This window comes from Solea solea, chromosome 20 (genome assembly GCF_958295425.1).
Source record: "Solea solea chromosome 20, fSolSol10.1, whole genome shotgun sequence".
In the NCBI taxonomy this organism is placed as follows: Eukaryota; Metazoa; Chordata; class Actinopteri; order Pleuronectiformes; family Soleidae; genus Solea; species Solea solea.
The window spans coordinates 3,122,622-3,142,065 of NC_081153.1; the positions used below are offsets into that span (position 1 = coordinate 3,122,622).

General features: G+C 43.7%; 1 protein-coding gene across 2 annotated transcripts; it reads left to right on the plus strand.

Moving 5' to 3' along the window:
* Positions 1-219: 219 nt before the first annotated feature.
* On the plus strand, positions 220-18,631 carry nt5c1aa (5'-nucleotidase, cytosolic IAa). 2 transcript variants are annotated; one of them, XM_058618909.1, is made up of 7 exons: positions 220-716; positions 3,665-3,709; positions 6,315-6,482; positions 6,587-6,716; positions 11,251-11,373; positions 13,139-13,323; positions 15,892-18,631. In XM_058618909.1, exons 1-7 carry the CDS (start codon positions 558-560, stop codon positions 16,255-16,257), a joined length of 1,176 nt encoding a protein of 391 aa, XP_058474892.1. In that variant the 5' UTR covers positions 220-557; the 3' UTR covers positions 16,258-18,631. The 2 variants fall into 2 exon arrangements, with proteins under 2 accessions (XP_058474892.1, XP_058474893.1); XM_058618910.1 differs by lacking the exon at positions 3,665-3,709.
* Positions 18,632-19,444: the final 813 nt, after the last annotated feature.

Sequence of the window (19,444 nt, forward strand, 5' to 3'; positions counted from 1 at the left end):
GCAGAGGTGGGGGGCGGGAGGAGGGGGCACGCTGAATAAGGAAGCAGGGCCAGGATTGGTCAGAGGGAGAGAGGGGGGGAGGGGGATAACGAATGAAGAGTTAAGAGAGTGATTGAATGGGACAAAAAGGGAGGGTGGGGGGGAGAGGGGGGAGGCACTGAGTGGGGGAAAGATACATGCAGAGAGAGAGAGAGAGAGAGATAGCAGCAGATGGACTGCAACACTGTGAAGGACAGACTGTGTGTGCATATGTAGAGTTTACAGGATAATGGCTGGGAGTGAGTCAGCATCTTAAACGTGCTCTGGAACTGGACTCAGTGAGTGATAATCCTCTTGAGCTAGAGGTAGGAGACAGAGGAGACACAGGAGACACAGGAGACAGAGGACAGGACACTCTCATCACATCCAGATGCAAGACCAGCAAAACACTGCAGGAAGCCTTTGGTCACGCGTGGTAGTTTCTCCATAAAAGTCATCTGGTTTAGCAGTGGAGGAGAAGACGTGAGTCCTCGTCCTTTTCCAGAAGTCCTCTGGGACACTGAGGTGACAGGTTCTCTATGGTAAGGATGAGTCTGGACCCTGTGCAGGTGATGAGTGGACAGGTCAAGGAGCTCAAAGTGTCCCCGTCGACCAACGGCGGCAGCAGAGGATCATGGGAGGAGAAAGAGGAACCTCAGCAGCAGGATCACCTGGGCCTCAGCACCAAGCCAAAACCAGTGAGTCGATTTATTCTCTTTATATTATTATTACTGTTATTAACGAGCACAACGACTGTCCCTCCTCTGTTGTTCTGCTGCGTCACACCTCGTACCCAACGTTTCCTTCTGAGGGAGATGTTTACTTTGTCCACGTGCAGCGTCAGGCGTCGCTGCGTTAACAGGTGTTCTGTGACGTCCTTTTCAGGAGGAAGGAAACTCATGACACGGGAGGTCAGCTGTGGATCAGCTCCAGCTCCCTCAAAGGATATAAGCAGTTTCGATAATGGCTGGATGGATGTTCAGAGTAGAGATTAGATTTGATAAGTACATTTTAGTACCTTTCAAAACACTTATCAGTTGCTTTTTTTAACATTAAAATCCAACAGAATAGCAAAAAAAAAGCCTTATAAAAACCTATGCCAAACATAATGTACTATTTAAATGTGTAAAAAATGCATGTGACGAATTAAAACGTATCTGTTCAGTTGCAGATTATATTTGACATAATCTGCATTTCACTCAACGAGCATGAGAGTGAACTCATAGCAGATTAAAAAGAGACATAATAACAATATGTCACTGTAACATGACAGTTGTAGCAGCGCTGAGAACAAAAGTCAGCTGGTGAACGGTTAACTTGTGTGTGAAGGAAACAAAGCGGCTGCTGTTTATAGCCGTGCAGGACGACAACATACTCCACAGGGCACACGCGCATATTTTCCAGGTAGTTGCTGAGTCAGTCTGAGAGAAAACACTGCTGTTTGAGAGTTAGTGTGGACATGGCGGTGGTGACTTTTCACACTGTTGTCACACGGCAGGTAAAAACCAGGTCACTATACTGTGAAACAATAGAAACACTAGACCGCACGTCTCTATATTTAGAGTTTATTCTGTTCTAGAGTCACAACAAGCAGCTTTGAGAGTATCGTGCATTAGAGGTCACGGTCCACACAGATTAAAGGGCTTTTATTCAAATGAGACGGGGGAATATGAGAGTAATTACAGGACTGAGCAGCACGAAGTGAATGACAGTGATATTATTCTGTGTCTTTCTGATTTTTCAGCTTCTTAAATGTGAATATTTTGGTGATTAACTGGTTTCTTTGCTCCATTTGAAATAAAAACTGAAAAGACATTTGAGAACATGATGATTTCCAGGTTTGGTGGAGACTGATTTTTCAACACCTTCCTTCATTTTATGGACAAAAGAATACTACGGACGACAGATTACTGACGTTTACTGAAAAAACAGATTTAAATCTAATCCTAATCCAGAAATGCAGGTGTCACAGACAAGGGAAACATCAGAGTGGAGTACACTTGTGTCGACTCAAAAACAAACCTTTACCAGTACAAAGTATTTAATTGTTTACATCTAGGCAGCCATTATTAAAATGAAGGTTTCTGTGATGGAGCGTCTGTTTTTGTCATCATAGTATCAGCTGAGGTTCAGCTGACGTCTCTGAGGGATCATTATTTTATATGAAAGACGTCCTACACACACGAGGGTGATGTATGTCATATAATAATAAGTATAAAGCACTTAGATCAGATACTGGATTTCAGACAAAGCAGTGCTTTAATATTATACTCTTACAGTGTGTGTGTGTGTGTGTGTGTGTGTGTGTGTGGTCACCATATCTGCTAACAGTCTGCATCATCACTGGCCTTTACTTATCTATAAATATCAGCCCCCCCTCCAGGGCCCATCACCCCACACACACTCACTCTCTCACCTCTTTATTTTTGCTCCCACCTCTTTCCTTGCACTTTTTTATTTTTATTTATTTATTTATTTATTTATTTATTTATTTATTTATTTATTTATTTATTTATTTATTTCTTCTTCTTCTTCTTCTCCTGACTCTCAGGTGGATCAGAGGAGCCGTCTCACCACAGCCTCACACACAAATAACTCATGACTCATGAATCTTTGTGTGTGCTGCTGAGGTGGCACAGCTCTGACGGGATTCATTTACAGTGTGTGTGTGTGTGTGTGCGTGCGTGCGTGCGTGCGTGTGTGCGTGTGTGTGTGCATGTACAGATTAAAAGGTAGGAGGTCATTGCCGTTACAGTAGGTTCCTGTGAGGAAGAGTTATATGATTAATGTGCTCAGTGGGTCGGAGGCTCACTGACAGAGGACAGACAGTTAACACTGCCAGTATCATATCACACACACACACACACACACCCATCACTGTGTGAAATTTTACCGACATTTGAAACACAGCACATCATTTTAAAGTAAGTCACATGTCCAAATTCAAGTCAAGTCGTGTATGAATATAGGGTTAGGGTTTCTCAGTCCTGGTCCTGTAGGACCCACTGCATGTTTTACATGTTTCCCTGCTCCAACACACCATATTCAAATAAACCGGTCGTTATCAGCCACTGTTCTTCATGGTCCCATAAAAATATATAGTTAATATCAATACAATGAAAATAAACAAACCTGCAGAGCCTAAAATGTAAAGAATACTGCCATTTAATGCTTTATCAGTCTTACAGTGGGGAAATTTATGTTCACTGACACTGGAAACTGAACCCATGCTGTGGCAGTGAGAGCCCCAGATACTAACCACTAGACCACCAGGGATGACGCTGCTCTATTCAATCTGAATGACAAGTGTTTCAGTCTGTTTTACATTTAAATTATCCTGCTTTACATATATACATATATATTTATATGTATATATGTATACATATATATGTATATATATATGTATACATATATATATATATATATTTGTATATCTATATATATACGTATATATACATATATGTATCTAAATAATCCTTAAGAGACTTGTGTGCCCCGTGTAGGTCATAAAAGACCTGGATGATCATAAACAATGGTCGTACATTCATGGATGAGCTGCACCACACGTCTCCACGTCACATTTCTGCTGTCTCTGTTGTTTAAGTCACGCGCTGATGAATAAAACACAAACTGTCGTTCTGCTAAGGTGACAGGGAGACGACCCCGGAAGGTGGAGGGAGGCGTGTTCTTCGTGAGTATGAGCCATCGTCACGTGACGTCACAGGTCGTTTCAGTGACCGTCAACGCAGCCTGTTTCACCTGCATCTTTTAACCCCGCCCCCCCGTGCCTGCATGGTCACACCCACTCTACTAACCAGCAGCTTCATCACATGTGTGGCATGTTGATGACTACACTGCAGTCACTACACAGAGAATACACTGAGCGGCCACTCAGGAGCGACTCTATGGGACTGTGACGATACACTGGAAAAAAGTACAAAAAAATTAATACAAGATATTTTTTGCTTGTAATAAAAAAAACAAACATCTGCCAATGGAACAAGTGAAAATTCTCTTGGTAAGATTTATTGAAATAAGACATGAAATTAGCTGGGAAAACTATATTTCACTAGTATTGTGATGTTTTGTGTCTCATAATAATCTTGTGATGATCAAAAATAGGATTTCCCCTCAAAAGTAGCATCTGTTTTTTTTTTGTCATCCTGTTTGTTTCAAATGTATTTAACTCATTTTTAGTTCTTTAATTGTGACTGTTCTAGATTTAAGTCCAACACCTACTTGAAGTTAGATTAGGCATTTTCAGACATTCCTGACTCGTATTAGGCAGTGTAAGAAACTCTACTGTTTGACTCAAGACTGATCCACTGAACAAGATATTCAAGATGCACTGTCTAAACACAAGCTCCTTTATCTCAAGTAAATCTTACTCTTTAGGTGGTTTTGTCTTACACTAAGTGTGATGAGATATTTTGACTAGAAATTTGAAAAATATCCATGGTAAGATTTTGAGTTTTTGCAGTGTAACACCTCTCAAGGCTCTGTGTGTCCATTTAGTTTGGTGGTGGTGATAAATTGCAGCCTTCACAGGCTTCACAGGCTCCCCTGAGGGAAGAGAGGGTGTGGATTAACACGTTTGTTGTTCAGGTGAAGATTGGATTGGGGAACACATGACTACAGCCTGTTAGTTTGAAAAGTATTTCATACAATTTATGGTCGTAAGGCAAGATGTCATGTCAGCAGGCATGTAGACATACTGACGCACAAGCACAATGTGTGAATGTCCTGTTATTGTTGTGCTTTTTACACTGCAGGCTAATTCATATTAAGTATGCAGAATATGAAGGTTTACACTAATAACTCTGTATTAACCTAATAATAACACTAAAAATGTCAAGTTATTTCACTTTAAAAGTCCAGTCTGTAAGAATTAGTGACATCTAATAGTGAGACGACAGATATCTCCTCACCCCTGTGTGTCGAGGAACTATAGGATGGCATTTGTATTCTAAGTCAAGGAACACACAGAATAGAACAGACAGAAAGATGTCATTAATGTCTGCTGATAAATCTTCCTAAATGATAAACTCTGGACGTTTAAGCCAGTTATTAGAGTCCCTAATCCGAGTTGTGCTGCCCAGTGTTGGCAGTGAACGCCACGCCGACCTCCCCCTTTCACACACACACACACACACACACATTATGTAACAAGAGTTTAACATGAGGTTAGTAAGGGCTTCACTGTCGACAACTGCTCAGCTGTGCGAGTCTGTGGGTAACCCTGTGGAGGCACAGTCAGGGTTCAAAGTGGAGGAAAGAATGACTTATTTTTAAAAGCGTGATCAGTTCTGCAAACACTCGTGGTTTGGATGCACACGGCCGTCCATTCTTCCACTTCCAAGACTTTTTAAAACAAGCTTCAGCTGTAATTCAGAACTCGTATTTGCCGTTCCAACACGGACTGAAATCTTTGTTATAGGAAATAAATGATCGGCGTACAATTCTAGCTATTGACCAGAGGTGGAAAGAGCACGGAAATATCTAATATTCTACTATAGTCTAATATTGTACTCAAGTTTAAAAACATACTTTTTTAACAAAGGTTCTTTCTTGTGTCGTGCAAAAACGACGCACATCTCACATGAATTGTTTTTTTTTTTAAAGTGACAAAATAAAATGTCTAAACACATATGTATGTATCAGTCAACATAGGTCAAAGGTCACACATGCTTTAACTTTCTCACTCACTCAGGGACCTTCATTTACTCAGTTACACTTCCAAAAAAACTTACTTAAGTAAAAGTCAAATAACAAAATTTTAAAATACACAAAAATACACCTACTCTATTAAAGTAACACAAGAAAATGTCATGCATTACTTTCCACCTCTGCTTTTGACTGATCAGTTCTTTAAATAGTTGCAAATGCATTTATTTATTTATTTATTTGAATCCACTCATGGATCAATGCGATGGCCGTCGTGCAGAATCTACGAGAAGCTGTGAGGGATTGTGTGATGGATTAACAGCGGCGGCCGAACTGGGTCAATGTCACGGCTGAACAGTAATCTCATGTTCCTCATGATTACGTAGAGAACAGTCTCCACAGGTGACGTACTCACGGAGAAATGTGAGCGACAAACGAGCCACTTCCACCTCATCTATCCGTCCGTTAATCGCATGTTTGTGAGGCGGTCACGTGACCGAGCACCAGTGTGTGCAGCGCTGACTCAGGCCGTGTTCATTTCTCTCTTCAGTCTCTTGCATGTGACCTGGCATGTTGAGCTCAAAACATTTAACTGCATCCAAATAAAAATGATTCTCTGGTTTCTCCCGCAGCCGAAACCAGAGAACGCAGTGACCGTCGCCGTCTCCTCTCGTGTTCTGTTCAGGACCGAGCGCGAGCAGAAGGTGTTTGAGCAGAAAGGAGTGGAGGAGTACCTGAGGTTCCAGATCGAACACGAGAACGAGCCCTTCGCCCCCGGACCTGCTTTCCCCTTTGTCAAAGTAAAAGTCACACCAACAAAGCAAATGCACTCACAGAGACATGACACGTGTACGTCACAGGCTTTGACTGACAGACTGTCGCTGTGTCTGCTGTGTTCTCTCAGGCTCTGGCGGCGGTCAACACTCGTCTGCGGGAGCTCTACCCACAGAGTGAGGAGCTGTTCGACATCGTTCTGGTGACGTACAACCACGCACACGTGGGAGTGCGACTCATCAACACCATCAACCATCACAGTGAGTGGAGAAAGAGATGAGAGTCCACACACTGAGGAAACTTTGGAAAAAGCCGGACATGAGCAGACTCCACTTTGTCAACTGAGTTCACACGATGAAACGTTGAAATTGAAGGTGTGATGTTAAATGTTATTAGTGGCTATGCCCCACAGGTGGGATGTGAATTAGAGGAGAAGGAAACATTCTGGAGTGAGTTAGATGAAGTGATGCAGAATATCCCCAGAGGTGAGAGAGTGGTTATTGGTGCAGACTTCAATGGACATGTTGGTGCAGGAAATAGAGGTGATGAAGAAGTGATGGGCAGGTTTGACAGATGGTGGTAGACTTTGCAAAAAGGATGGAAATGGCTGTAGTGAATACTTTTTTCCAGAAGAGGCATGAGCATAGGGTAACTTATAAGAGTGGAGGTAGGAGCACACAGGTAGACTACATCTTGTATAGACAATGTAATCTGAAGGAGATCAGCAAAGTAGTGGTGGGTGAGATTGTAGCAAGTCAGCATAGGATGGTGGTTTGCAGGATGAATCTGGTGACAAGGAAGACGAAGAGGACAAAGGCAGAACAAAGGACAAAGTGGTGGAAGCTGAAAAGAGAGGACTGTTCTGTGGCTTTCAGGGAGGAGTTGAGAAAGAATCTGGGTGGTCAGGGAGAGCTCCCAGATGACTGGACAACTACAGCTAATGTAATCAGGGAGACAGGTAGGAGAGTACTTGGTGTGTCGTATAGAAGGAAAGTAGATAAGGAGACTTGGTGGTGGAAGGGGGAAGTGCAGGAGTATATAAAGAGAAAGAGGTTAGCAAAGAAAAAGTGGGACACTGAGGAGACTGAAGAGAGCAGACAGGAGTTACAGGGAGATGCAGCACAAGGTAAAGGTAGAGGTGGCAAAGGCCAAACAAAGGGTGTATGATGACTTGTATGCTAGGTTGGAAAGTAAGGAGGGAGAGAATGATTTATACAGGTTGGCAAAACAGAGAGGTAGAGATGAGAAAGACGTCCAGCAGGTTCGGGTGATTAAGGATAGAGAGGGACATGTGTTGACAGGTGCCACAGAAGTAATGGGATGATGGAAAGAGTACTTTAAAGAGCTAATGAATGAGGAAAATGAAAGAGAGCAAAGGGTAGAAGAGGTGACTACTGTGAACCATGAAGTAGCAGAGATTAGTAAAGATGAAGTGAGGGGGGCACTGAAGAGGATGAAGAATGGAAAGGCAGTTGGTCCTGATGATATACCTGTGGAGGTATGGAAGTGTCTAGGAGAGGAGGCAGTAGAGTTTCTGCAGTTTACTTCTGCAGAGAAGTATTTTAGACTGGTGCAGGACATGTATGCCAACTGTGAGACAGCGGTGAGGTGTGCTGTAGGTGTGACAGAGAAGTTCAGGGTGGAGGTGGGACAACATCAGGGTTCGGCTCTGAGTCCCTTCTTGTTTGCGGTGGTGATGGACAGACTGACAGATGAGGTTAGACAGGAATCTCCATGGACTATGATGTTTGCAGATAACATTGTGATCTGTGTTGAGAGCAGGGACCAGGTGGAGGAAAAGCTCCAGAGGTGGAGATATGCTCTAGAAAGGAGAGGAATGAAGGTTAGCCGCAGCAAGACAGAATATATGTGTGTGAATGAGAGGAACCCAAGTGGAACCATGAGGCTACAGGGAGTGGAGATAAAGAAGGTGGAGGATTTGAAGTATTTAGGGTCAACAGTCCAGAGCAGTGGAGATTGTGGAAAAGAGGTGAAGAAACATGTTCAAGCTGGTTGGAATGGGTGGAGAAAAGTGGCAGGGGTAATGTTTGATAAAAGAGTATCAACCAGAATGAAAGGAAAGATATACAAGACAGTGGTGAGACCAGCGATGCTGTATGGTCTAGAGACAGTGGCACTGAGGAAAAGACAAGAAGCAGAGCTGGAGGTAGCAGAGATGAAGATGTTGAGGTTCTCTTTGGGAGTGAAGAAGATGGATAGGATCAGGAATGAGTCAATCAGAGGAAGAGCACATGTTAGATGTTTTGGAGATAAGGTCAGAGAGGCCAGAGAGGCCAGAATGAGATGGTATGGTCATGTACAGAGGAGGGATAGTGAGTTTATTGGTAGAAGGATGCTGGGGTTGGAACTGCCAGACAGGAGGTCCAGAGGAAGACCAAAGAGAAGGTTTATGGGTGTAGTGAAAGAGGACATGAAGTTAGTTGGTGTGAGAGATGGAGGAGGTTGATTCGCTGTGGCGACCCCTGAAGGGAGCAGCCCAAAGGAAAAGGAGAAGAATCAAATGTGCAACCTCACAATGAGTCAGATCACAATAATGCCTTTAAATAACTGTAATAACAGCCACTTGATAACTTAATGATAAAAACCTTCCAGCACTAACAGACTTCAAGTGTGAGAAGCTCGATATCACGCTCCATTGATCAAAACTGGAAACTAAACTGCCGCCAAGCCTTTAAGAAATCAGTGGCCATCAACCATCAGTGCGTCAAATATGAACCCACTTGATATTAAATCATAAAAATCATAATATTATGTGCAACACAGTGAAAGAGGTTTGATTGTTTTCACTTAAAATGTTCTTAGGCCAAAACAATCCGAGTCGTGAAAAACTGCAAATGAATTTGAAAGGGAACAAAACAAAGAAGGAGACTTTGTTCGGTGTCGTCTTCAGGACACAGACGACCAATAACGTTACACACAGTGGCTTTAATGAGAGTTAAATGTGTGTTGTGCGATGTAAAAGCACACACACACACACTGATGTGATGAGACAATCCAGGAAGTGGGTCATCTGGAACACAAACACCAGCGTGTGTGAACAGCTGACTGACAGAATCTCCCCTTCCCAGGGAAATCTCAGACCCTGCGCTGTGATGACAACTTCCTCACAGACCACTTCCTGTTACTCAGAGCTTCAAGCCCGGGTAGAGGTCCCAGGTCACGCCCCGAGGGAGGCGGGACTGATCCGAGGGGCCCCAAACAAAAACAGGTCTGAGCGGAGCCGGCCCTGCGGAAGCTTCCATGTTAGATCTCTGTGGCAGCGGCCTTCAAACGGGCCTCTGACCTCTGACCTCTGGCTGCAGAGTTAAAGGAAACGAGCTTGTTGAACAACATTCTGTGCTCGCACTGTGTTTACATGGAGCTCGTGCTTTTCATGTTTGAAATTACAACGTGAATTCAGCAGGACAACAATAGCGCAGAGCCGGCGGCCACCTGTTGGCCTCAGCAGCCTTTTTATAAAGGTGCACATGACACCTGATGAAGTGCCACTGTGGTCCTGCAGGTCATGTGATCTCTGTGGAAACCAGACATGGAGCTGCGACGAGACCACGTACGAGGAGCATCAGGATTCATAGACTCCGACGTGACACCTGCACTGTGCCGAGTTCCCCACTAAAGGGTTTCCCACGCTTTAGATCTCCAGACCGAGGCAAAATAAATCACACAAAGCGAAACGTGGTATCAAAACATCTCTGAAGGGGCTTCAGTAAAGGGTGAGGACACTTACCCCCGAGGGAGGTTTGAAATAATGACGTTTATTTACAGCGCGAGGACGTAGGAATCAAAAGCTGCAATAGTAAGACTACAAAGCTGAGGAAAGAAGACGGTCGGTTCTTTGAAAGATGGAGAACTCCCTGCGGAGGCTTAAATCAACACTGTCCCTCTGTGTCCTTCTTTCTTTCTTTGGTTTGTTTGTTTTTTATCTGCCCACATTCTGTTTAGGAGCCTGTATTTCACTTTCCATCGCAGTTCAGCAGCAGTGAGATCTTTTGTCTTCGGCTAACTCATCTAAAGCTTATGTTAAATACCGAGGACGTGGAGTTTGGGAAAAATGTGGATGTAAATGCATTTCTACAGAAGACGATTATGCCCAAATGTAAAATTAGATTAGATTAGGCAGAATTCTAAATTTTGTTTCCAAAATAATTCACATGTGGCACTAATGCTCTTCCGTACATTTCTCACATAGCACAGATTTTTATGCCAAACTAAGTGACCTGACTCCTGTGCCTCAGTGTAATCCCACACCTCCAGTTTCTCTTCTGATATTCAGTAAATCAAAACCTGCTGAACGTCTCTTTTTTACCACACCTGTATCGATCTTAGGCACCGTCCACATTTTCTCATTCTATCATCAACATCTCAACTCAGCATCAGTGTGTTACTGAGCGACTGTCTGCTCCAGAACAGCCTCTCTCTGCTCCCTTCACACATGATAACATATCAGATTTTAAGAGGAACAGACTGATGTGATCCACACCTCTAATCACCTGATACCCGTCGCCTCTTTCTCTCCTCACAACACCTCTCCGTTACTCAGCTGCAGCTGAGGATCAGGAGCCAAAAAGCAAACACACACCGCCCCTTCTTTGGATTCTCCACACCGTTGAAGTGCTTGTAAGTTTATCCTGTTCCCATGTCCTCCTCACTTCATGTCTTTAAACTCTGGAGAGTACACGGACGATCCCACGATGTGTTTGTTATTTCACTTATTAAAAATCACCGGATGTTTGCAACACAAAAACAGACGCTGGTGTTCTGTTCTGTCCACAGATTTGTTCATCGAGAGGTTTTGTATGACGGGGGGAAGCAGTCCCATCGGCTACCTGAAGGCCTGGCAAACCAACCTCTACCTGTCAGCTGACGCCGAAAAGGTCAGGGAGGCCCTGGCTGAGGGTGAGCATGTTCACACACACACACACACACACACACACACACACGTATATACATATGATGAGGAATTTGAACTGGAGAGACAGTTACTAGAGTAATCTTCCTGCACAGATGAGCCTAATATTCATCTTTGCCTCTTAAATAATAATAACAATAATGATACACTTTATTTGTATAGCGCCTTTCAGACAAGGATTGCAGCTCAAAGTGCTTCACAATAAAAGGAAATACAACAATAAAACACAACACAGGGTGGAATGCAATAGGAAAAGGCTCCAGAGTCAAGAGGTTAAAAACCCTTTTCTACCTTTAAAATCAACTAAAAATCCAAATAAAACACAACACAGGGTGGAATAAAAAAGAAGCGAGTTGAAGGCTAAAGAGTAAAAAGATCATTTTTAAGTGTTCTTTAAAAAATAAAGGTTTATTCTTCATGTTTAACTAAACATGACGTCTTGTTGTCCTTGCGATCATGAACGCAGCCGTAAGAGGAATGATTTCAAACGTCCACAGTAACATGTTTGACTTCACATGAGTTCAATATAAATGTCAGCAGTTTCTATATTTAGACTTAATCTAAATGGAAATGGGTATAAAGTGACACACACACACACACACACCACTGACTGACATCTCCTCCTCCTATGCTGCGTTTGCATTTCCATAAATCAGCATTCACTCATTCCTTCTTCTTTTTTGTGTTTGCGTGATGGATTCCTGAAGGAAGGAAAACCATGAGGTGGTGTCATCCTCTTTGCTCAGGCTGTATCAAAGAAAACACAGCACAAGGCGACGATGATGATGATGATGATGATGATGATGATGTGCTCTGCTGGAAACTGGGATGTATTGATATTGAAATTTGTGGGATCGTGACGTGAGGACAGCTCAATGAGGGTTGTTTATGTCAGTGCAGTTGCGGCTCATTTAAAGCTTTATTATTATTGCCTTCAAACGTCTGTATGCAGAGGCCTGAGGGAGACACACACACACACACACACACACACATGAACAAGTCTGAACTGAACCAGCTTGACTTTGGAACTGAGTGAGTGAGAGAGAGAAGAGAGAGAGAGAGAGAAGAAAGAGACAAACATGAACTTTAAATCATGGTTCAGGATGAAGACATTCATTAGGCAGGTAATGACTCACCTAATGAATGAGGTTCTAAATGTGCACTCAATGCACTCAAGTCAATGTCAACACTGCCCTCTGCTGGAGCAGAAGGTAAACTACAGCAACGTCAGTTGGAGTTTATGGTATAGCTGCAGTTTGAATATTGAAATCCTACATTTTACCACCCACAATAACCAGTATGTGAAAGTGGCAGCTGTGCCGTCAGGGGTCACTAACCTTATTGAGGCCTAGAGAGAACAATATGGAGGGCTATACCACAGTAACATGTGATGCAATTTACCATTTAAATGATGTGTATCATGCATTCACTTGCATACACATTAACTCCAGTGATTTTTCTAAACGATATCAGTGATATTTGGATATGCAAGGGATTTTAATACAAACATGCAGTTTTTTTGTTTTTAATAAACTGTCAGTCTTTCACACCCAAACACACACATACTCTCTGTCAGCCATTAAAACTGTGCAGGCACCATGTTGGTGACCACTGTTTCAGTCAGCTGTGCTGGAGCAGGGAAACCTCTAAAAACCTACAGGGCAGTGGGTTTGAGAAACCATGAACTAAAGCATGTAAAAAACAAATCTGATATTAACGAGTTGATTATTATCTTCGTGTGTTTGTGTCCAGGCATCGCAGCAGCCACCATGTTCATGACAGAGAAGCTGACCGAGGTGTCAGAGTCACAGCTGAGGGTGGCGTTTGACGGCGACGCCGTGCTCTTCTCCGACGAGTCGGAGCGCATCTTCAAGGCCCACGGGCTGGACAAGTTCTTTGAGCACGAGAGGGAGAACGAGGACACGCTCTTGGATCATGTGTGTAGTAGTTTGTTTTTCTCTTTTACTGGACGTTTGTGTAGATAATGTTTGATGTGTTTTATTATTTTAGGGCAGAATAATAATGGAAACTAATCACCATCACGTCTAAGTGAATACGCAGATTTTAATTATGCAATATTCATTATTCTAAGAATAAATTATGCAAACATTATTATGATAACTGACAGGGAGTCAGTCAGACAGCTATTGTCTGTGGTCTGTCCAGGCTTCACACTGCGCTACATTAAAGCTCCCGGGACAATAACGTCACATGTTATTGTTTCTTCTGCAGTTCGCTGAGTTGAAGACATTTCACTTCTTCAGGTGATTCCTCAGTTCAGCACTAAGAAACCTCTTGGATGCAGAGAAACAGTAATGATCCGGACGACTGAGGACCTTCACAGACTAGACGTTGCTATCAAAAGAGCTGTCTGAAGTAAATAACTACAGACCTGTCTCTCTTCTTCCTTTTCTCTCCAAAACTCTGGAGCGTATTATCTTTAATCAACTCTCTTCCTACCTTCACCGGAACAACCTTCTCGATCCTCTTCAGTCTGGTTTTAAAGCAGGTCACTCGACCGAAACTGCACTTCTTGCTGTCACTGAGCAAATCCACACTGCCAGGGCTGCCTCTCTCTCCTCTGTGCTCATCCAATTGGACCTTTCTGCAGCGATTGACACAGTTAACCACCAGATCCTTACTTCCTCCCTTCAAGAATTAGGTGTCTCAGGCTCTGCACTTACCCTACTCTCATGCTATCTTCAAAACCGAAAATACAGAGTAACCTGGAGAGGATCTGTGTCGGAACCCTGTCCTCTAGCTACTGGGGTCCCTCCGGGTTCTATCTTGGGCCCTCTCCTCTTCTCTCTGTACACCAGCTCTCTTGGTTCTGTTATTCTTTCTCATGGTTTTTCCTATCACAGCTACGCTGATGACACCCAACTCATTCTCTCTTTTCCCAGCTCAGACACACATGTAGCAGAACGGATCTCCGCTTGTCTGACCGACATCTCTCAGTGGATGTCTGACCATCACTTGAAGCTCAATCTCGAAAAGACTGAGTTTCTTTTTCTCCCAGGAAAGGGCTCTCCCACCGCAGCTCTAACCATCACCCTCGACAACTCTGTGGTAACTCCTTCTCATACTGCAAGGAACCTGGGTGTGACACTTGATGACCATCTCTCCCTCACTGCCAACATTGCTGCAACAGCTCGATCTTGCAGATACATGTTGCACAACATCAGAAGGATACGGCCTCTTCTTACCCAGAAGGCAGCACAGGTTCTGGTCCAGGCTCTTGTCATCTCACGCTTGGACTACTGCAACTCCCAGCTGGCTGGTCTCCCTGCGTGTGCCATACGACCTCTGCAACTCATCCAGAATGCAGCAGCTCAGCTGGTCTTCAACTTACCAAAATTCTCCCACACTACACCGCTCCTCCGCTCCCTTCACTGGCTTCCTGTAGCTGCTCGCATCCGCTTCAAGACTCTAGTGCTTGCATTCCATGCTACAAACAGATCCGGTCCAGCCAACATCCAGGACATGATCAAAACCTACACCCCAGCCCGCCCACTCCGCTCTGCATCGGCAAACCGGCTTGCTGCCCCCTCACTGAGAGGATCGCAGAGGCATTCACAGAACTCTAGACTGTTCACTGTCCTAGCTCCCATATGTTGGAACGAGCTCCCCATCAACATCCGGACAGCAGAAAGCCTCCACATCTTCCGCCGCAGATTAAAAACACATTTCTTCCGACTCTACCTCGACTAAGACGACGAAGAAAAAAATATATATATATATCTTATAAATATACATCGCACTTATGACTAGCACTTTATAGTTTGGCTTACTAGAAGCTCTTACTTACTTCTAGCTCTTGTTTGTAACCGAATGTTTAAATGCACTTATTGTAAGTCGCTTTGGATAAAAGCGTCTGCTAAATGACATGTAATGTAATGTAATGAGGTGTTTTTCAAACTTCCAACTTGATTTTAGAGGTTGTTTCTTGAAATCCATCTTCTACCACTTAATCCTCCACATGAGTCACATGAGTGTGCCAATCTCAGCTGACACAGGGTGTTAGGCAGGGTGCCCCATTCCATCACAGGGCAACACATACAAACAACCATTCACTCTCACGGTTGATCTACTGTGGGAGGAAACTGGAGAACCCAGAGAAAACCCACGCATACACGACAAGAACATGTAAAGTCCATGTAGACACGCCGTGGTTCCGACCGGGTCGCAAACCCGAGTCTTCTTGCTGCAAAGGCAAGAGAGATAACCACAACACGAACCGCGTGGCCCCTTCTTGACGACTCCCTACTAAGTTGATAAACCATTCACTATTATATCAGAGCGATGAGGCTGCGATTCTCCGGTCTCTCCCTCTGCGATAGCACCACAGCATCGCGTGTCTCTTCCAGATAAAACATCACAGTATGCAGATGTAGGAGAAGTCCTCCACTAAAGAGAGTAGGCTGTTGTAGCAGAAGGTATAAGAAATATAAAAGGTGCACAACCTCAGCAGCTCTGCTTCATGATGATCTGTTCTTCTGTGGCAGGGTCCCCTGAAGGGCTTCCTGGAGGCACTGGGGAAACTCCAGAAGAAGTTTTACACCAAAGGTCAACGCCTGGACTGTCCCATCCGGACCTACCTTGTGACGGCGCGCAGCGCGGCCAGCTCCGGGATTCGGGCTCTGAAGACGCTGAGGGCCTGGGGTCTGGAGATCGACGAGGCCTTGTTCCTCGCGGGAGCACCAAAGGGTCCCATGCTGGAGAAGATCAGGCCGCACATCTACTTTGACGATCAGATGTTTCACGTGGAGGGAGCGGCGGAGATGGGCACCGTTGCCGCCCACGTGCCTTACGGCATCGCACAGAAACACCAAACGCCAAACGCCAAACAGAAAACCAGTGCGGCAAAGTAGATGGCAGAGGAGTTCAGATTCAGGTTGGAAACAGCACAAGAGAAGAAGAAGAATGGGAATGAACTTGAAAACTGACTGTAGCAATGTACGGTTTTATCACTTTTATGCAAAGTGTGCCAGCTTTACGCATCATTTTAGGAGTTAGACATTTAGAGGTGAAGCCGACGTCCGATACCTCAGGGGACAATTCACAAAACCTTTGTCAACTCAATTGTGTGTTTTGTTAGAACTCGTTAGAACGGGGTGCACATGGATCTGATGTCACTCCTCCTGACTCATCTTCTTCTCTCATGAACATGGTTTATTGGAAATGAAGATGCAGGGCCACCAGCCTGTGGTGTGATGAGCAGTTTTGGTCAAACATCATCAGACGTGTGAAAGTGTGTCGGGGATGAGAGGACAAGAGTTCCACAACTCAGTGTCAGGGACAAGAGAAGAACATCCTGAGCGTTGGAGGAACGCTCTGGACGCCTGGTTTTCACTTCAGTCATCAGGTTCAATGTTTGACGCCTCCGTTCCTAACAGACAAACTGGCCTCAGTCAGGTCTTGCAGTCTCGAGTTGAAGGATCAAAAGGTTCATATCTTCTTTTAAACCCATGGCAGATATGACACATCCCATTAAACGACACATGAGACTGGGTTGTGTTTCTCAGTAGCTTCACAACTTCTTGTTGCCGAGCACGACCGTGACCCAAGAGGGACAAAAACAGGGCGTCAGTACAGTTACAGAGACGTCTCACAGCACCAGCCCTGCCCATGTCAGTATCTGTGTCAGAAGTGCAGAGGTCACAGTCATGATCACAGTGACCCGACTCTCTTCCTGTCTCTCCACCACTTGTCGTCATGAAGAAGTTTTGAAATGAAACACTGTTGTGTGTTTGCTGCCAGTAAATGAGCCAAAGCATAGAAGTACACAACCGTAGGATTTATAGTTATCGTGCATGAAATATGAAATTTAAAGTTTGCCATTTCGGAGATCGACTTCATATTAATGTGTGTTTATGATATTGTATATTATTGAAACTAGGAAAACTAGAGAGCTATAGGTTTTAGTCGGTGCCTTGGCTTCAACAATGACAGCAAACTGTTGCACTGAGAAATGCAGTACAGTCATTAACAGAACCTCAATGATGCGTCGTTTAGTTTCATCACATACAGCATGCTGAGGTTAATGTTAAAGTCCACTCCAGCCTGAGTGCACTGAAGGCTCATCGCTGTTTTCACTTAAACACTGCGGTTTAAACTCAGGTGTATGATGACGATTATTATTCTTTTTTTAGGTTTTTAACACACAGGTAGCGCATGCACACATAGCGAAGGTTACATGTGACCACTAATGATGTACGACACAATGTAATAAAAGCTAAATCTGTAATCTTTAACGTGTGTTAACGTACAGAAGGACAAAGAAAAGCTTGACAAACTTTTGTTAAACAGGTCGCACAGAAGCAGGTTTTTCCACTAGGTCAAATCACGGGATTAAATATGCTAATTGTTACAGTTTTGCATGTTGAATGTTTGCTGTATATAAGACATGAGCTGCTCGGTCTGTGGCTGTCATCATCTGAGTCTCCCCCTCATACAGTAATGTGCCTTACATTTTACATCGGACAGATCTGGACCACAGACAGACAGACAGGCAGACAGACGTGGGCACTGACGTTACCCCATACCATCACTTATTCTACAGCTCAGAGCTCAAACTCATCTGCGCACAGAAGATGTTTCCTCTGTCTCTCAGATGAGTTTGGACGTTGAGAACTCAGAGAAAAACAGTTTTAGGATGAATTTCCTTGATGCAGAAGCAGACTGTGTGACTCGCTCATGTGTGGCTCATTTTCTCATGCATATTTAAGGGAGAGGAAGTCTTTAAGCACAGGAATGTCCCGACTCACTGACTCTCTTCACAATATTTCCCCCTGCAGACGTTGAAACATCTAAATTGTTTGCAATCCCACACTGAGAAACACTGGTTTGAACTAACAAATGGTGAATCACGAGTCACGACTCATACTTCCTGGCAAAATTAGGCCTTTAAACGGGTGCTCGGTTTATATCACACACCCATATCAACACATTTTAATCTTGCAAAGTGTTCCAACCTTTTCTGAGTGTGTTGCAGCATAACAATCCTTTTATTTTTACATGTGCATCGACATTTAAGCATTTGGACGCTTTTATGCAAAGCGACTTACAAAAGAGGAATACGCTACACAGAAGTAGTCTTAGAAAGAACTCCACGAGATAGGAAGCATAAGTTCTTCATATTGGGTTAGTCAGTGAAAACACTGAGAATATTTTCTTTGCACTTAAAAAAAAAAGGTTCAAGCGATTCAATAAATGACATATTTTAGTTTTTTTATTTAAAGTGTCACGACGGTTTGTAGTATATCGCAGCGAGTGTATAGTGCAAAGGGCCATAACAATGGAATAAATGTGATAGTATTATATTCAGAAATGTCCATTAGATGTTTACCAACTGGCCTTTGCTCACTCAACAATTTCACAGTCCTACAATCTCTATATTAGAATTATTAGTTATTTTTTGTTGCATGTATAAGGGGGTTAAAACCGACGTGATGTTCTGTGTTCTGTTAAACCAGCACACAAAGTGTTCATAATTCGACTGCTTCTGCCCATCAATACCTGATCAATGGCTCCTCTGAGTTCCGGCGCGAGAGTTATGTTTGCCAGGAAACACCAATCTGTCGTTTATTGACAAAATGGCGGCGGTGGCCTTTTGAAAATGTCAATCCACTTCAGCGTCGCTCCGTCACTGCTGACAGGTTGGTGGTAAATACTCCACCGAGTGCAGTATATTAACGACATGACACCAACGCAGGCTCAGGAAAAAAGTGACGGTTGGTGGGGTTTAAATATCGCAGCATAAACAGCATTGATACGCAGTAATGAAACAGACATTCTCTGCTCATCAGCTCAGTCTGAACCGCGTTTGAACATTTTAACGACGAGCTGAGTTGACATCGGATCCTTACGTGAATCATTTCACTGCAATAAGATACTGTAAATGAACAATGCACTGTATGAATGAATGAATAAAAATATGAATTGTTAAAGCACTCAGTCATCACTCATTTATGAAAAACAGCCACGGACTGAATGATGTTGACTGTAGATACATGTGAATGTGAATGTGCACTCCCTCAGTTCACCATGCAGGGGCAG

Bases quoted from the DNA above. Each gene is read 5' to 3' on its own strand.
- nt5c1aa (XM_058618909.1), top strand. From the start codon at position 558: ATGGTAAGGATGAGTCTGGACCCTGTGCAGGTGATGAGTGGACAGGTC. The intron at 3,710-6,314 runs GTGAGTATGAGC...TTTCTCCCGCAG, and splicing joins TGGAGGGAGGCGTGTTCTTC to CCGAAACCAGAGAACGCAGT. The intron at 11,374-13,138 runs GTGAGCATGTTC...GTTTGTGTCCAG, and splicing joins CAGGGAGGCCCTGGCTGAGG to GCATCGCAGCAGCCACCATG.